Source organism: Microtus oregoni, unplaced genomic scaffold, assembly GCF_018167655.1.
Source record: "Microtus oregoni isolate MIOR12 unplaced genomic scaffold, Mior012 000040F_ref0000088, whole genome shotgun sequence".
NCBI classification, from domain to species: Eukaryota; Metazoa; Chordata; class Mammalia; order Rodentia; family Cricetidae; genus Microtus; species Microtus oregoni.
In genome coordinates, this window is record NW_024543207.1 from 2,115,662 (window position 1) to 2,135,712 (window position 20,051).

Consider the following 20,051-nt stretch of genomic DNA (forward strand, 5'->3'; position numbering starts at 1 on the left):
GGAAGACAGTGTCATGTTCCCTGGAATTGAAATTACAGGCCATTGTGAACTGTCCAACGTGGGTGCTGGGAATGGAACTCAGGAGAGTTCTCTCTCTAATCTTGTTTACTCTTTTTAATTTTCCTTGTATATACTGACCAAGAAACATTTCTGGTTATGATCAATATATCATGTTAAAATGTAGGCTAGTTAAAGTAAAGTTGTAAAGTTTTGTAAAGTTATAAAGTTGCCCAGAATTCCATTCGTTAGGTCATATATACAAAATCTAAACGGGAGTTTTTATGTGTTGTTGTGTGTACAAGACTTTAAAACTGACAAACGAGATTTTTAAAGCAAACTTGCCATGACATTCATTAACCTCATCCAGGATTTTTCACTAGGTACCCAGATCGGGGTTCATTCAGACAAAATTGGGGCGGGGGGAGGTACATAAAGACTTAAAATCAAAAGTTAAGCAGACATATACACAGATGATTACTTCCATAGCCAAACCCTGTATTTATTTCCATTCCCCCTTTGAAAGTATTTCTAACACTGGGTGAAGACAGCTACACTTTTGTTGAACTACTCAGTGAAATAGGTGCCTGCTTGTCGGTGTTTGAGTAGATGCTGCACATTTTGCAATGAGGAATAGGAGCCCTCTACCTAACTCTGATGGCTGCTGGGGTCTGAACCGTTGTTTTAGCTAGTATAGTTACAATGGGTGAAGGGACATGCTTCCATGAAAGATAGCAATGGGTATAAATTCACACTACATACTCATTTTGCCACCTTGGGAAACTTAGTTAGCTTTTCAAGCACTATTTCTTCATCCACTATAGGAATAATAATGATATTTCATTTACACATATGTTGCTCTGAACATTGCTAAAAGAATGCATGCAGATGTTTGATGGTGAGTCTAGCTCAGGGAAAGCCTTCTGAAGCTTGCTACTGTGTTTGCAAATATGAAGGACTCAGATGGGAGATTTCTGAAAATGGAAAGATTTGGGTTTGAATTTTGGCTTTCCTATTAATTAGCAAATTAATTAAGCTATGCTAGACTCCATCTGTCCCCTGCAACACAGTTTTCATAATAATTCACTTTGCCAACTATTCTTCCCCTCATGGCCCCTTAAATGCTGCCGGCTTTGGGCTTGTGTCTCAGGGCCTTCCCCTCCATATTTCATGGATTATCTCAAGTGAGGTCATTTCTTTTGTTTTGCTTTGTTTTTTCAAGCATGCAGCTACTACCTATGAGACATTGCCATCAATGCCCAGGCGGTCTGACCATTTCTTTGAGATATATTTCAAGGATGCGATGATTTCAAGGACATATCTGTCTCCAGAGCAAGTCTCTTAGCCCACTTATACTCAGTACATCCCAACAGGCCTCATCACTAGTCCCACAAATACTTCCTTACTCCTGTGTGTCATATCTGTAAAGACCAGTAGAAGGTCATCCTGGAGAGCACCTGACGATCCTGGAGAGCACTTGACAGTCCTGAAGAGCCCTTGTCTTCCTACCTCTTACACATAACATATATCTTGACTCATTATTTTCTGTTTCCACCACCATTTCTCTTTGATATATTTTTGCCCTCCAAATGCACACACACACACACTCTTCTATTTTCCTGTCACTAGACCCATTTTACAATCACATAAACATGGAAGATGCCACTATTCTACTTCAACCTTTAGTGTCCTCTGTTTCCTTGGGACAAAGTCTTTTACATAGTGGCTTTACATCCTCTCATTAGCTTCATTGGCCACCATCCTCTCTGAACAAGACCTTGCTCTTATCACACTCTGCTTCCTGTGGGTTTTAAGACTACATTTGTCTCTTTCACAGCTAAGTCTTTCCTCAGGTAGTCCCACTTGGCATAAATCCATTTGAGAGTCTTTATCTAGTTAATCCAATTCAAGTGCCAGGACTACTTACTCTTCTCTTTCCAGAGACACCTTCCTTCCATCGCTAGTCTAAGATTCTCCTCCTATGTACTTTCAACATATTTCCCACTAAACCAGTAGTATATTCTTTTTCTTTTCAATGGCTCATTCTATAACTGTTTTCTTTTCCTTTTTCTAACTAGATCACATATCATGTAAGAATGCATGACATCTATCTGGTTCCTTCATTTCGGTAGTCTCAGGACCCAACACACGGGCACATGATAGATGCTCAATAAATAATGATTGCAAACGACTACTGAGTGAGTGTCGTAAAGGTCATCTTAGATTGGACTTCGATGATGGATGGAGGTTCTGGCACATAGCAGACAGTCAACAAATCTTAGCGTCCCCATCTGATGTCTTCTTGACTTTAGGAGAACTCTGGATATCAAGAATATGCACACACTTTCAAAGTCACTGTATAATTCAGCAATCGCTATCACATATCAGACACATGGTTTGATTTGAGCAATCCAAAGGAATAATTCATGCTGCATTGGGTCTGAATGGTTTCCTTCAATAACCAATTAAACCTCAATAAAACAGAAAACTACCTTGCTTTATCTTTGTTGACAGGGCACAGAGCAGTTACAAATGCATTGATCACAATAAATAGATTTGGTGTTGCTCAGAGGTCCCCAGTCAGTTGTGAAGAAGCAGCCCTATGTAGGGAACTTTCTCAAGTATCACCCTATTGTAGAAGGGAATAGAAAGTCCTCTGATTCACAGACACGTTGCTCCACTATAAACTAATTTAATGTTGTCAACCTGGACCACTTAAAAAAAACATTTATTGGCCTAGAGGGTTGCATCAGGCAATATGTAAAATCATCTCATACATGTCTTTTATAAACTCACAATTTAGGCTTGGGAACACTGACTCATAGGAAAAAGACAGGGAATAAAAGCAGAAATAAGACACTCGAGTCCCACTGTTATTAGTTAGGAATGACAAGGTAGCAGAGAACCTATAAATAGGTAGTGTGGAACCAGAGAATGCATAAACCCTTTGATGGCTTAGAAAGGCTTCTTGGAGAAGCTTAGGTTACTGATGAGAGGAAAATGACTTCACTATCTTGTGAGAGCATGGCATGGTTTTAGGGCTGAGTGTGGGAGAAAATCAGAGGCAGCTTTGCATATGTGCCTGGGGTAATAAAACCCATAAAGCCAGCAAAAATAGAAACACTCCTTCTCTTGTGTTTCACGGTCACATTCTTTCTCACACTGCACTCAGATGTACAAGGGAGGTGGCGTCTTTATTGTCTTTTTTTTTTTTTAAATAGCTTATCCCTCAAGCCCTAGTCCCATTGAACACTAGGAACTCAATATAGAAGGTTAAGCATCGAGTCAAAGATTTGGTGCAATAACAATAACACCTGCCTGATTCAATAGTGCAGTCTCCTTGGGTAGCTCTTTAGGTAAATTCTTGGCTGTCTGCCTTCCTTCTTCTAGTGCTTCTAAAAATTTCATTCTCTTTTAAATGCATCTGTGTTTGTTTTATGTGCACGAGTGTTTTGCTGGTATGTGGATATGTGCATCACATGGGTGATGGGACAGAAGAGGGCACCTAACCCCTGGAGTTGGAGCTAGGGGTCATTGTGAACTGCCCCACAAGGGTACCCAAGCTTGGGTCCTCTGGAAGAGCAGCTGGCACTCTTAACCACTGAGCTGCCTCCCCAGTTCCCAGGTTTACTTTTGATATGTAAAGCAACCTGTGAGAGAATCTAGAAAGTTCTGATTCTTTTTTTCTGGCAAAACATAGGATGGAACTGCCTGCTTAGCCTATGTTTCTTTTCGGTCATATCACACTCCCTTACTGACCTGAAAAAAATGTGTTCCCTGTATAATTTCAATAATAGAATTAGCTTTCATGACAGTGGAAATAGTTTGCCTTTGAAACATTATCTGATATGACTAATCTTTTGCAATTTTTCTGATTGCAATTTTGGGAAAATGATATTAAGTTTATATTATAGTGGTTCTTTTGGGAGTTTTGCTAACACTTTTTTCTTGTGAATCTTTACATTCAGTTGTATGGACATTCACCAAGTACATCACTGTGTCAAACAATATTTTAAATGCCGAGTAGCAAAAATCTACTTTCTTGTTTCTCAAATCAACAACACTATTGTCTCTCTGCTCTCTATAACAAAATGTTTGGGGAGCTGAACTATCTGTAAAGGAAGTCTAACAGTGGATCCTTGGTCCTTATTCTGGCCTCCAGTAGCACCTTCTCAAGCTATGAGACCAAAAATGTCTGCAGAAACTTAACCAATGTCTCCAACAGCATAAAACTGAGATTACGTGTGTATGTATGTATGTATGTATGTATGTATGTATCTATCTATCTATCTATCTATCTATCTATCTACCCACCCACCTACCTATCATCTACCTACCTATCATCTATCTAATCTATCATCAATTCATCTAACTACTTACCAACCTATTTTATCTATCTTACCTATCTACTTATCTTTTATCTATTGATCTATCACCCTATCCACTTATCCTTCCATCAATCTATTATCTATTGTCATCTAGAGTTCTAGCTATCTGTCTGTCTTTCTGTCCTTCCAAATTTCATCTCAATGTCTACCTTGTAAATTTCAATACAGTTAAACAACACAGTAAGGTTCTCTGCATTGACTGAGGTTATGCAGGACCCCACCCGGTTTAATCTTTTATCTTCTGTTACATTTAATAACCGCTGAAACAGGTCTTGTGTTATGTGGAAGAGAATTTCTGACAAAGTGCTAAAAGCAAATGAATTTTAAAGTCAAGGCAGGAGAAATTTATTAATTCCCTTGACATTTATCTTTTACACCCAATACCTTGAATTTAACGTCAAAAGAACCAAGCATTTTAAAGGAACAAAGCTTTAGTGTTATAATAGTGGCAGCAGGCAGGATATTGGTGTTCCTGGTCCTAATTGCCAGGACCCATCACCTGCTGCTCTGGGTAGCAAAAGCATGTTGTGCATATGGTTAATTAAGATAAGGTCTTAAGATGGGGGTGGAGGCGAGGGATGTTATCCAGGATTACTAAATTAAACATGGTGTGAAGGAGAGTGCCTGGGAGGAAAAGGAGGAAGGCAAAAGGAAATTTGATGAAGCTAGAAAGGCATAGCCCTGGGGGACTTTGGAGATGTTAACTATGCAAAGAAATTCAAGGTGCAGAAGTGGCAGGAAGACAGAGTCTCTTCTGGACCTCCAGAAGGGTCCTAGGCTGATGGAGAGCCCACTGGATAGCCCAGGCTGGCCTCTAAATCATGGCAATCCTCCTGCTGTAGCTTACTGAGTGCTGAGATTTCAGATAGGAGCTACCATTTTTTTTTTTTTTATCTCCAGAGGAACAACTTTGAGCCATTGCTACTTTAGTCCAGCGACCCCCATTCCAGACATCTGAACCCTAAGGCTACAAGGTGGCACCTCCACACAGCTCAAAAGCACTACATTTATGCTGATTTGTAACAGCAACAATAGAGATCAAGAAAAGAATCCCCTGTTTTGGGAGTTCATGGTGAAGTAAACTGTACCTAGTCCTTGAAGCATCCTAGTGAAAGGGTGGAAGCCTAGCCCTCACTGAACACTTGCCCTGTTTCAGGCACGGCACGGACCCTCCGGTGTTACATCATTTAAATCCTGCAGTGCTTTTAGGAGGTAACCTTTAGTTTTTACTCTCTTTCTCATTTTTTTTTTTTTTTTTTTTTTTTTTTTTTGCCCAGAATTGGTAACTGAGGTCAGCGGGGTTAAGTGATCCACTTCGAGTTACAGGGAGCGCCTGGAATGTTACCAAGGCATACGTGCCTGGCTCCAAAGTCTATGCTTGCTTTCATTAAGGCCGCACTGCCAAGGCAGCACCCACAATGACTGCGTACATTCTGAATTCATTTAATACCTTAGGCCTCAGGCTAAGTGATTTGTAAATTTTATTGGCATAAATGATACAAACTGTAATAGATGTTATTGTTCATTTGGGATTTATCAATTAAACAAATGCCTGCTTGGTTTATTAACCACATGAAGTTATTTCCCAAAAAAGGCATTGTTTATTGCTTTTTGCTCGGTTCCTGAAGTCAAGGTCTTTCTTGTCTTGGCAGACTGCAACATTAGTCTCAGCTCCTGCTTAGTCTAACATTTTCATTTTCAAAAGCCAGTGGTAAATCATGCTGCGAGCCAGATACCCAGTCAAAAATTGATTTACTAAGGCACTGCACCTCACCAGCTCTAATCCTATCTTTTGGCTTCAGAGTATAATCTTTTCAGTCATTTGCCAAATCTGAGGACACACACACATTCTCTCTCTCTCTCTCTCTCTCTCTCTCTCTCTCTCTCTTTCACACACACACACACACACACATATATATGCACTCTCTCACACACATATACAGACACACACACTCACATGCATACACATACATACACACCTCACACACACATATGCACTCTCTCTCTCACATACACACACACACTCACATACACACTCACATACATACACACACTCACACACACATACACACACACACACATTGCCCTCTATTTGTCCTTCTCTCTGACACACATGTCTTATAGGAAAACATAAATAGATAAAACACAGACATTTAAAACTAATGGACTGTCCCCCAAATGTATTGTTCTTGAAAGGCACAATATAAGTTGGATATTATATCTTCTTTGCGGACCATGGCTTAGTACCTAAAACGCTAAAGCTCTATCTTTATAAAAGCAGTAGTTTGCCGGAGGGAGGGATCATTTCCTCCTCAAATTCATAGCTCTCAAGCATCCTGAATGTGCTCAGTAAATGCTGTTTAAATTGAATTTCACAACCTGCTCACACAGTCAAGGAGGCAACATGGGGGACAGTCCTAGGAAGAAAGATTCTGAGCTTCTTTCTTAGATTTTCTTGCTTTGGAACAAGCTATGAGCCCTGCCCCTTCCAAGGAAACTAACAATGAAAGATCAGTGAAGAATGACTGGTACTGTCTGATGACCATGCTGACTGATGGCCACGCTATCTGATGGATATGCTGACTGATGCTCACACTGTCTGATGGCCACGCTGTCTGATGGCTATGCTGTCTGATGGCCACGCTATCTGATGGCCATGCTGTCTGATGGCCACGCTGTCTGATGGCCATGCTGTCTGATGGATATGCTGACTGATGGCTACGCTGTCTGATGGCCACGCTATCTGATGGCCACGCTATCTGATGGCCATGCTGTCTGATGGCCACGCTGTCTGATGGCCATGCTGTCTGATGGATATGCTGACTGATGGCCACGCTGTCTGATGGCCACGCTATCTGATGGATATGCTGACTGATGCTCACACTGTCTGATGGCCACGCTGTCTGATGGCCACGCTGTCTGATGGCCACGCTGTCGGCTCTCCTGAGTTGCTGGTGGTCTGAATGTGAATGCTTTTCTCAAACTCTCAACCTTTGTGCTGTCACTTTGCTTGCCACACATCAACAGTTGTCTTTACTCTGCTACCATCTTCTCAACCATATGAAATAGGCAGAGAGCGTTATATTTCGTTCTGTGATTACACCTGGATTCTGGCCCCAGTGTCACTGTTCTGTTGGTGACAACCTCTGGTGAAGATCCCAGCTCCTCACATGTGAAAGGGCTGAGTCTTTCTCAACTGAGTAAGTGTTGACCTGGGGCACTTGAGGAACACTCACACACATGAGAGTAGTTTACAAACTTCTGAGCCTTGCACCATGAGGGAAACTATTTTCCTTGTTCCTCATCTTGCTGCAATTTTCCTGCAAGGAAGCTCTGCTCAGAAAACAGTCCTGTTGCCTCCTGACCTGTCAGGGGATGACCTCTCTTTTGCTGCGTTCTCTTTCCTGGGGCTTTCTGTCCAGAGCTTGCTGCTTTGTCAGGTGTTACTTGGCGGTTTGCACTGCAGTCAAAACTATGGCTGTCACATCACCATTTTACAACTCAAGCAAATAATAGCTAGACCCTTGACAAGGCTAGACGCGAAGAAAGTACTGCCACTCCAGTTTTCTGACATCATTTAATTTTCTTGGTTTGATTTAAAAAGCTCTTTTACTGCAAAAGGCAGAGGTAACCATGAAGATCATAGCTTTAATCCAATGCGAATAGCTAGTCCCTTTCCCCTTTTATATATTGAACAGTTGGTAGAATATAGCTAGAAAATGCAAGATGCAAGCATGGTAAGAGTGGCTTGCTTTATCTGGCTTCTAGCGGGGAAGTAGCTTTCTACAGGATATATAATTTATGGTTTCTCATCTCTGCCACTGTCACGGCCACCATTACCACGACTGCCTCCACCACCACTTTCATCAGTGCCAAACCAAAAAACCAAGCCAAGTCAAGCCAAACCAATCCAACTTAACCTGTGGCTACTTTAAGAAAGGGAGTGAGCCAGGTCCTTATGTTTTATAATACATGATGTATGTTGATGCTTTAAATCACTGTATTTTAAGGCAAGACATTTTGCACGTCTTCTTTCCTGTTCTCTTGCAATTGTACTCACAGGTGGAGGAGTGATTTAAAATGTGGCTACCTAGAAACAGTGATTTTTTTTTCCTGTGAGAACTCTAAATATATTGGTTAAGATGTAGTTGGTGATAATCATGTAGACATTTTCTGTCCCTGAACTCCATAGCTGACATTTTTGACATCACACTGCTTTCCATAGCTGACATTTTTGGTGAAATAATTGCCATCAGCAGTCTCAGGTCCTACATGAGTTCTCTGGCAATGTCTTTTGAATTGTCTGCACATGGAGCGTCTTAGGACTCTGTGTATGTGCTTGTGTGTGGGTGTGTTTGTGCACGTGAAAGTCATAGGATAATCTTGAGTGTCATTCCCTGGGAGCCACCTCTCTCTCTCTCTCTCTCTCTCTCTCTCTCTCTCTCTCTCTCTCTCTGTGTGTGTGTGTGTGTGTGTGATGTGTGTGTGCATGCACATGTGTGTGGCGACCAGTATCCAGCTCTATAACTTTCCACCTTCTCTATAGCCTTGAGATGGGGTCTCTCAGTGAACTTGGCTCTACCTGGCTGGACAGGAAACTCAAGAGAATCCACAAGTCTCTGACCCCTCCTAACACTGGGGTTACAGGCACGTGGCTATGCCTGGCTTTTATGTGGGTGCTGGGGTCTGATTGGAGGTCATCACACTTATGCAGGAAGGGTTCTTACTCATTGAGCCATCTCCCTAGCCCCGCCTTCTTATGAGTCTCTCATAAAACTGGCTGGCCAGTAAGTCTTGAGGATCTGCCTGTCTGTGTCTTCCCAGAGTGGCGATGACCAGCAGGTACCACCCTGCTTGCTTTTCCCTTATCTTTTTTTGTTATGGGCTCCAGGGGATCAAACTCAAGCTCTCAAGCGTGCAAGGCAAGCACTTTACTTACTAAGCCATCTCCCTAGCTTGCTCCTTAAGAATTTTAAGAACAAGAAATTTTATTCCTATTGGTCAACTCTGACTTTCTCTGGTTTTGTTTCCAACTTTCCTCTACTAAGACCCTAAATATTGTCTGACTTTTATTTGTGAGTCTTAAAGGAGCTGGCTTTTATGACGCAGTATTCCTTGTTGTATACTCTCTCCTTATTTATCTTGTGTATGCACGTCTAACCCTGCTGCTTTGGGATGTCCTGGTTTACACAGAGGGAGTTCGGGTTTTCTCCAGTGGTCTCATAAAATATGTGTACTATTCCGATGTGAAATATGCAGAGGTAGTTTCCATAGAAAGACCCTCATAAAAAATTTTGGTTTATATATTTATTATCTAATACTTCAAAATAATTTAGCCAGCTGCCAACCGAATAACGCAAAACAGTATCGCTTTGGGCTCAGCACCGTGAACTGGGAGGCACGAGAGCGAAAGTCTAGCATCATGTCAATAGTAACTTATACCGTGCCATGTGCTTCACTTCAGTAGATCAGTGAGTGGATGGGAAACGTTCTCTGTCCACACACACAGATGGAAACTATGGAAGTAATAACCATGTTAACTAGCTTGGCTTTGGCAGCCATTTCAGTGAATACATACATCAGAACTCCCTATTGTATTCCCTAAGAACACATCTATTTTGTAAGTGTGATGTGGTGTGTGTGTGTGTGTGTGTGTGTGTGTGCGTGTGTGAGTGCAAGCTGTGGTACACATGTGGAGGTCAGGGGCACCCTCAGTTGACTTTGTTTAAGACAGCATCTCTTGTTTGTTACTGAGTGTGCCAGGCTAGCTGGCCGGTGGCCTTGAGAGAATCCCTTATCCCTGCTTTCCCTTTCTGTGGGAACACTGGCATTACAGACACACGCTACCCCACCCGGAGTCCTGGGGATCTGAACTCACATCCCTTTACATACACGGCAACTGTTTTACCCCTGCGCAATCACCTTACCTCCTCTATAAAATTTCTATTTGTTAATTAGACTTCACTAAAGCTGGGAAAATTGGGAGGCAGTTTTTATTTAACAAAAAATTAAAATTCTAACCATAATGTACATTTAAGAGAAGCACTAAACCTATGGGAGGCAGTATTGAGATAACAAAAAAGATTTGTATCTTTGGGCGACATTGTAGTTTAATTCAACTAATATTTGGCTTTCTCTGATGCACAGATCTGTGCCCCGCACCACTGGGAACAGAAAAATTAATAAGCCATTCAGTCTGAGGTTTTGCAGAGTTTACAAAGATTTAAGTTTCAAAAGTATAAACTCAATATGTGAAATAAAATTGAAAGAGCAGCCTGTGACCGAGTAGGGAACAGTACTCCATAAATTTAAGGCCAAAGTTCATCCTCCACCAGGCATCAATTATTTTGCTCTTGAGAAGGTGAAACATCCAGATAATTAAAAGATTAAATCGACACTAGGTTTTCACAATAGAACTTCGGTTCAATAATAAGTAGATTATAATATATAAAAACTTAACTTACATTATTATGCTTCATAATAATGGAAATCGTTTTTGAGGGGTCAGATGCCTTAAATAGTTGACAGGAGAAAGAAGGAAGGCCTGGGTGGGTGTTAATGTTTCATGACAACTGAAATCATGGAAATTCAAAATGATAGTGTGAACTGATGGTTTTAAAATCAAATTATAAATACTCTTATGGGTCATGGTCGACAAAGTGAACTCCACTGTGGTCAGACTCTTCTGGGGTGTTTTGGGGGTCACTCTCTCCTGTAAGCAACCCCTCACCCGTCCTCTGAAGGTGTGCTCACTAAACTCATTCTTTCTCTATGATACTCTTTGGTGGGATCATACTGTGGCTTGGTGTTGGTTCCCTATAAGGTTAGGGTGTAAGTTTATTTAAATCTCCTCAGGCAAAACATTCCTTGAACACCTTCCTGATGATACATTCTTAGCTCTCTGGATTGCTGTTGGCAAGCTGCGTCTCTATTGCTTTGCTGCTGTGGGAGCAGTTTCTGGCCCATGCTGTTTGACCTCACAGGACAACCTTGGGCATCGTGACCCTTGTTGCTCTTTTGTTGTGTTTTTCTTGTTCTTAGATGGTGGGCATATTGATCTCCCGTGAAGTCCCTTTAGTAAGTAGGACGTGCCCAGTCCTTTCTAAGCCTCTCTGTGCTAAATTTATTTAATCTTCACTGCACTAATTTCGTTACTCCTGTCATTTAGCGGTTGAGAGAACAAGGGACCAGAAGGAGGTTAAATATCCTGTATTGTACACATAGTCGGTGATGCGGCTGGGCTTGACCACAGTCAGAGTAGAGCATCAGTGCACACCCTCTAGTGAGTGACTGGAATTGAATGAGCGCAGCGGTTCTCTCCTCAGCTTTATTGTCAAAAGGCTGCAGTGGAGTTTATCTTTTTCAACTGCTTCCTTACCTCTAATCAATATCTCCTTTTCCTTTTTTTCTTCTTTTGGGGTGTGTGTGTGTGTGTGTGTGTGTGTGTGTGTGTGGCAGGAGGTTCAGCATTAAATCCTGCATCTACAGTGGCATTTTGGGTTTTTCGCCACACTCACAATTGTGTTTTCAAGTTCTTTGAAAGACATCAGCTCACCTACAATACTTGATACACTTCACACATACACATATATTAATCTTCTTAAAGCTTTCTCTTTACACACACATCAAAATATGACTTAAAGAACCTGTATATTCCCTGTGAACAGCAAATTGAATTCACGCAGGGAGCTCTAGGGGTCCCCATCCTAACGGAATGGACGTTGGAGGTTTTGGGGATTGCATCTCCATTCGCTTTCTGTATGTTGCTTGGCTCACTCTACAGCCTGCACAGCTCGACAGTGAGTTGCCTTTGGGTTCATGGTCAAGGTCAGAGACTGAAATGTTTCTGCTCTCTACTTGAGCTGCCAAGCACAGAGGAGAGTCTAAAAGTCAGAGGGAGGACTGCGGCCACACAGGACAGCTTCTCAGGGTTGGATTGCAGATTGAAGCTTTTCAAAAATTTTATTACTAATGTGAAATCAGCTTCTGGACAGTGGAAACAAAAGCAGATGACTGCCAATGCCAGCAGCTGGGATGTGACCGCATGGACCTTGCTGAAGACCAATCAGTGAACGAGCGTCTGCAGCCACTCTCTTAAATAGACCAACGAGTTAAAATATAAAAATGTGAAATGGCCGAGCATTAAATTTAAATGATGGAGAAGAAAGATGTGCCCGAGGCGCTTGCCCCGAGTCAGGGAGAGAAGATTTCCACAGGCCATTGAAGCAGAAGAGAAGTGTGGAGGTTATCAAGGGAAAGGAAAGACCTTGAGAAAGAAATCACAGTGACCAGAAAGATTCGCTAATTGTGCCTCACTGTAAAACGCTGACCTGCCGTGACTATTTTAAATATCACTGATGTGTGCTGGGAATGACAGTAAAGACAGAGAGCTGCACGTTTGGTCTCGCACCGTCCTTTGAGAACTTTATAGCAATCCTTGCTCTCTACACTTGGGTCTTACCCAGTTAGTTCTCAGTGTGGTACCCAATGGCAAGGAGTGTTCTTTTTCTTTTCTTTCTTTTTTTTTTTTTCAAAAAAATTGTTACTTTTGCTTTTTTAAATGTATGCTTCCAAATAGACCTGTGAAGTCATGGGCGTATTGGAAAGGAGGACTAACTCAATCCTTAGGTGGTCCGACAGTGGATTCTGCCTGCTAGGGTTCTAACAATGTGAAACCCAGCCTGAATAGCTTGGCTTCTCTGACCCTCGCTGACCACTGTGTAAAACAACAACAATAAAGAGTAACTAGGCATTTGTGTATTGCACACAGCCGTCTTCATCTGTTTCCAGATGCTGTAATAGAATGTCTGAACCTGGGTGATTTATGGAGAGAAGTTTATTTGACTTTTAATCCTAAAAGACGGGGGCAAAAAAACAGGAAAAGACCACAAGAGATTTTTGCATGGCTCTGGTGAGGACTTTGTGAGGCTTCAACTTGCTGCAGAGAGAGAAAGGGACAAGTAGCTGTGGGCAGAAGATGGAGGCACTCGGGGACAGATGTTTATGACGGTTCACTCACTTTCTCATGAGTGACCTCAATTCTCTTGTGAGGTGAGAGTTGCTACAACCCAAACCACTAGAGACCCCAACATCTCTCAGTGCCATTCCATCGGTTCTGTTGGGGACAGAACACAGGAGGTTCCAGCAAAGCAACACACTTAAAGTACTGGGCAGAGAGTCTGGGCCAAAGCGATGCTCAGAAAATGCCAGCTCTGGCCTCCTTTTGATCGACACTGCTGCTATTTGAAGCAACAAGTGGCTGGGCGATGGTCTGAACTGCCTATTTAGTTAGTGCCAGGAGGTTCCCTCTTTAGCCTAGGCTCTCTCTGAACGTGACACTAACATGGGGATGAGAGATACTGGTGCCTCAAAGTATCGATAAAACATCGCTGGGTGTTGACTAGCGCTGGACCACATAATTATAGGAACAAATAATTGCTCATCCCTAATTTTAAAGGTGTGAATGGCTGAGGGCGTTTATTTTTATGGGTTGTTAAAACATTACTGTCTAATTACCAGGAGAAGAATGGCTTCTAGAATTGGGTAGACATTAATTTTAAAGACTCAAGAGACAGCTCTATCAGGACCATTAAGGCCTCAAGTAGAACCTAAAATTTCATGATATTAAAATACGCAGCGGATCAGCTATTGGGAACTCTTTCCCCTCCCTCCACCAAGAAAATCCACTAATTTCCCAAAAGGCAACAGAAAATACTTCTAAATGGACACAGCCCACTAAATTCCACACACAGACCTCCTGACGTGCTACTGAAAGGAGCTCCACTTCAGACACTTCTGGCAATCTGTCTCTCGTGGGTGTTGTGTGGAGGGGCCAAAGAACAGCCCAGAAGATCAAAAGAATGAGATTTACCACGGGCCGTGGGGAACGTGTGTGAAGCTTTTGTAGAAAGGTAGGCCAATTTCGGAGACAAAAAACAGAGCAAAACAATCATCCTTCCCCACCCCCCCAACATTCATCTTTGACTAGTGATGCCTCCGTCTTCGAAATCTGGCCTCTGACTACGGCTACCCCATTCTCTTCTCGAATGGAACAATCTCCAGTGGATGCCAGCTACTGAGAAGCTAGATTTCGTGAAGCTGGCCCAGGGGTACGGGGATTTTGGGGAAGGAAAAATCGAAAGGCTTTCTTCCCCATTTTCTGTGAAGTTTACGTAAGCTAGAGATCAGACAAGTAGATGCTGAATAAAGTTGAACACTCTTTCTTTGCCCTCTAACAAAACCCACGCGCTTTGTGTTTTCTGGGTCATCAGTGCCGCTTCACGTTTTTGGTTGTCGAGTCTCTAAAGTTCGGATTCTTCGGACTTCTGACTTTTGCCCTTTTCGTGTTTGCAGGCAATTACCTGGGAGAGCCAGGTAGCCCTCCCTCTGCCCTGAGCGCTAACTCCAGCTCTGCCTAGAATATGGGGTTCAGACATCCTTCTCAAGGGGGCTTTGCCAAACCTCAAAGCCTGGCTGCCCTCACTCCTTTATTTTGCCCTAACCCTTTGTGGATGTCACTTTCCCACTGAACGGGGGGCTTTCTCTCTCATGACTGACAGTTGTAGCCCCTAGGGCTGTGGTTCTGGAAATTGACAGCATGTCAGAACCATTAGTACTTAATTAAAAGCCAGCTAATTCAGAATCTCCAGGGAGTGGAGACCCAGGCAAAGCATCTTTAAAAAGTGGCAGTTCTCAAACTTTTAATCTGCAAACTGCTCGCTCGGGGACCTCCTTAAATTGCAGACTCCGTTCAGTGAGAACTAGGTAAAGCTGGAGAATGTGCCTTTCCAACAAGGTCTGATGCAGGCCACTTTGCTGAAGCATCTCAAAATTGTCACCCCCCCGCCCCCCACAAATCAGTCTTACTTATACCCTCATTCAGGTTTCCATCTTAAGCTCACAAATTGTTACTGAACTCAGGACTCTTCCTTCATATCCTGCTAGCTCTATCTGCTGCCATGATTTTAGGTTTTCCCATAAGTGCATCCTAGTTCTGTCTTGTTTTTGTGTTGATGCTAATCTGCCTGGCAACAGAATACAGTGCAAGGCAGAGGAACATAAGGGCAAGAGGGCAAAGATCATTGCTGCTCCTTGGCTTCTGAGTATGGATCTTATGGTTTCCTTCATTGCTGCCTCAGCCCTGGTCTCTTTCCTTGCTGGCTCTTGCCATCTTCTGTGTCCCAGAGACCACTCCCTAAATATAACCCCAGCAGCACAGACACTGAGAGAAACAATTAATAAATGGGACCTTCTGAAACTGAAAAGCTTTTGTAAAGCAAAGGACACGGTCAACCAGACAAAACAGCAGCCTACAGCATGGGAAAAGTTCTTCACCAACCTCACATCAGACAGAGGGCTGATCTCCAAAATATACAAAGAACTCAAGAAATTGGTCATCACAAGAACAAATAATCCAATAAAAAATGGGGTGCAGACCTAAACAGAGAACTCTTAATGAAGGAATCTAAAATGTCTGAAAGACACTTAAGGAAATGCTCAACATCCTTAGCCATCAGAGAAATGCAAATCAAAACAACTCTGAGATTCCATCTTATACCTGTAAGAATGGCCAAGATCAAAAACACTGGTGACAACTTACGCTGGAGAGAATGTGGGGTAAAGGGAACACTCCTGCATTGCTGGTGGGAGTGCAAGCTGGTACAGCCCCTTTGGATATCTGTCCCTCTTCGCTCTCCACCTTCAGCCTCGCATTTTCATTCCTTCCCCACTGTCCCTGTGACTCGCTTTGACCAGATCAACACAAACACAAGCAAATGTCCACATGGGGAAATCTTTTCCTTCCACTTTAAGGACTGCTTGTTTAAGTTCACGCCTCTTCCTCAGGAAGTTCTTCTGTATTTCTGTATGGAGATCAGATCCATCTCTTTAGTTTTAGCCAAAACTCCGGTAGGCTCTGAATTACTGCCGGCCACACTGATGACATCATTAAAGGTTGTCTTACGGCCTGTATGTGGTTCACACATCAACTAAACTACAGTCAGTGACTCCCAGAGCTCGCACCGAGGCAACCTGGGTGTTGCAGGGCACTCGGCAGGAGAGATGGTACAATGTCATGGCAGCTCCTGACCTCTGCCCACCACTAGCTCAAGGCAGTTCACAGACTTTACAGAAGGGGGCACTATATTCCTTTTGATGATGTCATACGGAGGGCTGGGATTCCTCTGAGTGGTTGAGACTGGAAGTATCTACAGCTCAAATGTCAGGGTAGAAAGAGCAGCTAGGGGGTGAAATCCAATCTGTTGGAGGTCTTCAAAGCCATGTAAGTGATTGTGATTAAGGATGAAATAAAAACACTAATTTTTGTTAACTAATATGTATTATCCCTTCAAAGGGGGAGTGAGCTGTTAGAAGAGAAACTTTTATTGAGGTGTTTTAGTCTAACTATATGCTACACGAGACCAGTAGATACTTGTTTCTGTCCAAGGCCAGCCTGAGGCACAGCACTGTGACCTGAGAGAACGTTGGCATCTCTGCCTTAGTCCAGTGTTTTTCCTCTAAGGTTCCCAGACACAGTTTGTCTGGTACAGTCTCCCCGTCTGTCTTTTCTTCCTAGTTAGTGAAAGTTAAAAGTTGTCCTGTGTTGTCACACTGAAGGTCCATCGTATGTCTCCTCTCCTTTTGCTTTTCTTTCTTTTGGAGATTTTATATTGGGGTGTGGGGAGTGGGATTGAACCTGGGGCCTTGACACGTTCGACAAGCACCCTACCACTGAGATACCTCTCCTGCTTTTCTTCTGTCTTCTTGTAAAATTTATTCTTATTTTCTTCTACTTTTCATTAGAATAAAAAGCTATTTGTCTGTTGGCATCGCATTGCGGCAGAGACAGATCTGGGAAGCTTTGCCGCCTCAACAGTTTGAGAATGACTCTTGCGTCCCCTGCAGCAGCACTGGCTGGAAGGGCAACGTCAGTTCAAGTTTGTGATAATTTTTTTTCTCTCTAGCTAATATTCCATCAAGTATTATGACTTCAAGGAGGAGGAGGGTCAAAAGAAAAGGGCAGACGACAGAGAGGAGTGAGAAAGGGAGCTGTGTCTTGCTGCTAATAGACTATCCAGATGCAGTGTGTGTGGGGAAAGTCACCATGGTTGTGGAGGGGTTTCGCCATTAATTGGCACACTTTCCTGCCACCGGCATTCACTAATTACCTTATTTTGCTTCTGTGGTGTTAGCAGTGTTATAAAACTCAATATTCCACTTCCCTTCATTATACATAGGTTAGTGGGACATGTCCAAAGAGGTTCTCAACAATTTTACTGTGCATTGGCCAATAGTGGCCATCTTGCTAGTGTTCCCCCACGACTCCACCTTTTGTGTGTGTGTGTGTGTGTGTGTGTGTGTGTGTGTGCAGCTACCTGTACTTCCCAGGAGAAGAAACCAGAGCCCTGAAGGCTCATTTACCCCCTCAGGGTCATGGCAACTGGCAGTTTAGTGATGCAGTTTTGGGTCTGTACATCCATAGCTGGCAACTTTCCCCTATCACAATCATAATCGTAAAACCCATTCTTGCGCATTTTTATCCCGTTGCTTCTGCTACCGTCCTGGACTTCGGGACTCTGTGGTATTATTGAAGTAAGATGGAATCAGTATTTGTGAAGAAAAAGAAAGCGGGGGAGGGATTTCAATCATTTTGACAAAGTGCTTTTAAAAACTTAATCTTCTATGGTAATAATGCTATTTGCATTGTGAAAGTGCTTCAAAGATTAAAAAAACCTATTACTCTATTAACACAGTGGTGTCAAGTGGCACAGAGGAAATGAAGTCTAAGCAGGGGAAGTGTCTTCCCTCAGTGGTCCCAGCAGGTGTGAGTCGCAGAGCAAATTGGTGACAAGATCCTTGGGGCATCAGTGTTGCTGTTCACCGGCTCTCTGGGTATTTTTCTCTCTTACTTTCCTCCACATTAATAATTCACCGCCCTGGAACATTGCCTGGCTACCTCAACCTAAGCCTCCTTCATCTAGAGTGGTAAATACTCAAGGAGGATATTTGCACAGAGTTATTCGGGGAGATTTGATCACAGATTAAAATGTGAACACGCAGTCTTGGGAACCTGCACAATTTATGCTATTTGCCTGATACCCTGATGAAGGTGTTTTTCAAATCAATCATAGGCAAGGGCATTTTAGCATTTATATATTTTTTTAATGTTCCTTCTCAGTTTAAGAGATGTGTGACAATTACTTTCTTCTCCATCCCAGCTCATGAAATGCAGAATCTATAGGCTAGGTACTGGCTACCCTGGCTTGTCTTTTACATCTTTGCCCAGGTCAAATTTCTTTAGCAAGATAGCTGGTGACAAGAGTGGCTGACACATATCGTGAGAGCTGAAGGATGCTGCCTCTCCTCTGAGAGTTCCAGGACCTCGCTTCTCACTCTACTTCCTAATCATTACAAAGGCCGGACCTCGTTACCTAGAAATAACATCTTTGTGTATCATGAATCTTTCATCAGCCTTGCTACAGTTAAATCCTAAGAATTTAAGACACCCGGTTCTGGCCAATTATCTGGGATAAGCTTAACCAGTTCTACCTGTACCAACAGTAACTTCTATAACTAACCTCTGGGGCTGAGTTTGGCCAAGAAAAGGTGACTTTTGTTTGGAGAGCAAAGGGTGCCGGGAGAAAGAGAGTTAAGAAGTAGTTAAAGGGACTCAAACTCAGAATGCTTGCTTCCAAATTGAGAAAAAGGACTTGCTCTCCTTACAGCAAAATCGCTCTCTTTCTATTTTTAATAGACCCTACTTTACAGACTAGCTGGACCCCATTTTCCCAGCTCAAGTAAAAAATTAAAGGATTTATGTATGATAATCCTCTGTGGATGGTTGTGGGCGGTTCGTTTTCCACCTGAGCATTCTCTTTCTGTTGCACTGCTAATATTTCTCAGCTTCTTGCTACACTTTCATCCTGCAACTACCCAAGCGAGGAGAGAAAAAAAAAAAAAAAACAGTCTTACCAGATAAGCAACAATTCATAGTGTATTGGGGAATAGTTTACACCTTCCTGTCTATTTCTTAGCAGTAACTTCTTTGGACTTTTAAGCTTAGACTGTCAAAGCACCCAAAGGAATCCTACCTTGCCCACGTACTGATAATCGGATCCTGTGTATTCCTCCAGGAGGAAGAACTGATTCCACATCCAGCTCCTTTTTGAACGGCTCAGCTCATTCCTGCTGTTCGCAGAGAGCTCCAGGGCCCTCCTCTTTGCTGGGAAGCCACTAGTCCTTTTAGATAATGGGCTTGAGGAAGTTGGATAGGGCTGGCCGACCCAAAAGAGCAGCAAGAAGTAGGGATAAGTTCTCATGCTGATCGATGGCAAGGCAGGCACGCGAGACTTTGGGTAGCGAGTTCCCCTTTCCTTAATGCGTCTCTTTTCACTGCACTGGATCCAGGCTCATTCCTCTCCTCTTCCTTAATGTTTTTTGCTTGGCGCACAGAAAGTATCTGGAAAGAATAATAACATATCAAGCAGTTTTAGAGATGCTTAAAATTCAGCGTTAGAGCAAATAGGCAGGAAAAAAAAGAGCACAGGAATTTGAATAGCAAAATAACAACAAAAAAGTTAGCTATCAATTTTGAAAGAAGGAAAAGCAGTCTTTTTGGGCACCCAGAATGGGATATGCAGAAAGGGAGGCGCAAGCCCAGCAGGAAAT

The 20,051-nt window shown here is 42.7% G+C and overlaps 1 protein-coding gene across 4 annotated transcripts in view; it reads right to left on the reverse strand.

Moving 5' to 3' along the window:
- Cdh6 (cadherin 6) overlaps positions 1-20,051 on the reverse strand; it is a 135,299-nt gene that overhangs the window by 41,624 nt on the left and 73,624 nt on the right. For all 4 annotated transcript variants that reach the window (XM_041632103.1, XM_041632102.1, XM_041632104.1 and 1 more), the window contains one exon: positions 19,475-19,842. In XM_041632103.1, coding sequence (XP_041488037.1) covers positions 19,475-19,702 — 228 coding nt within the window. In that variant the 5' untranslated portion in view covers positions 19,703-19,842. The remainder of the gene's footprint in view (positions 1-19,474; positions 19,843-20,051) is intronic.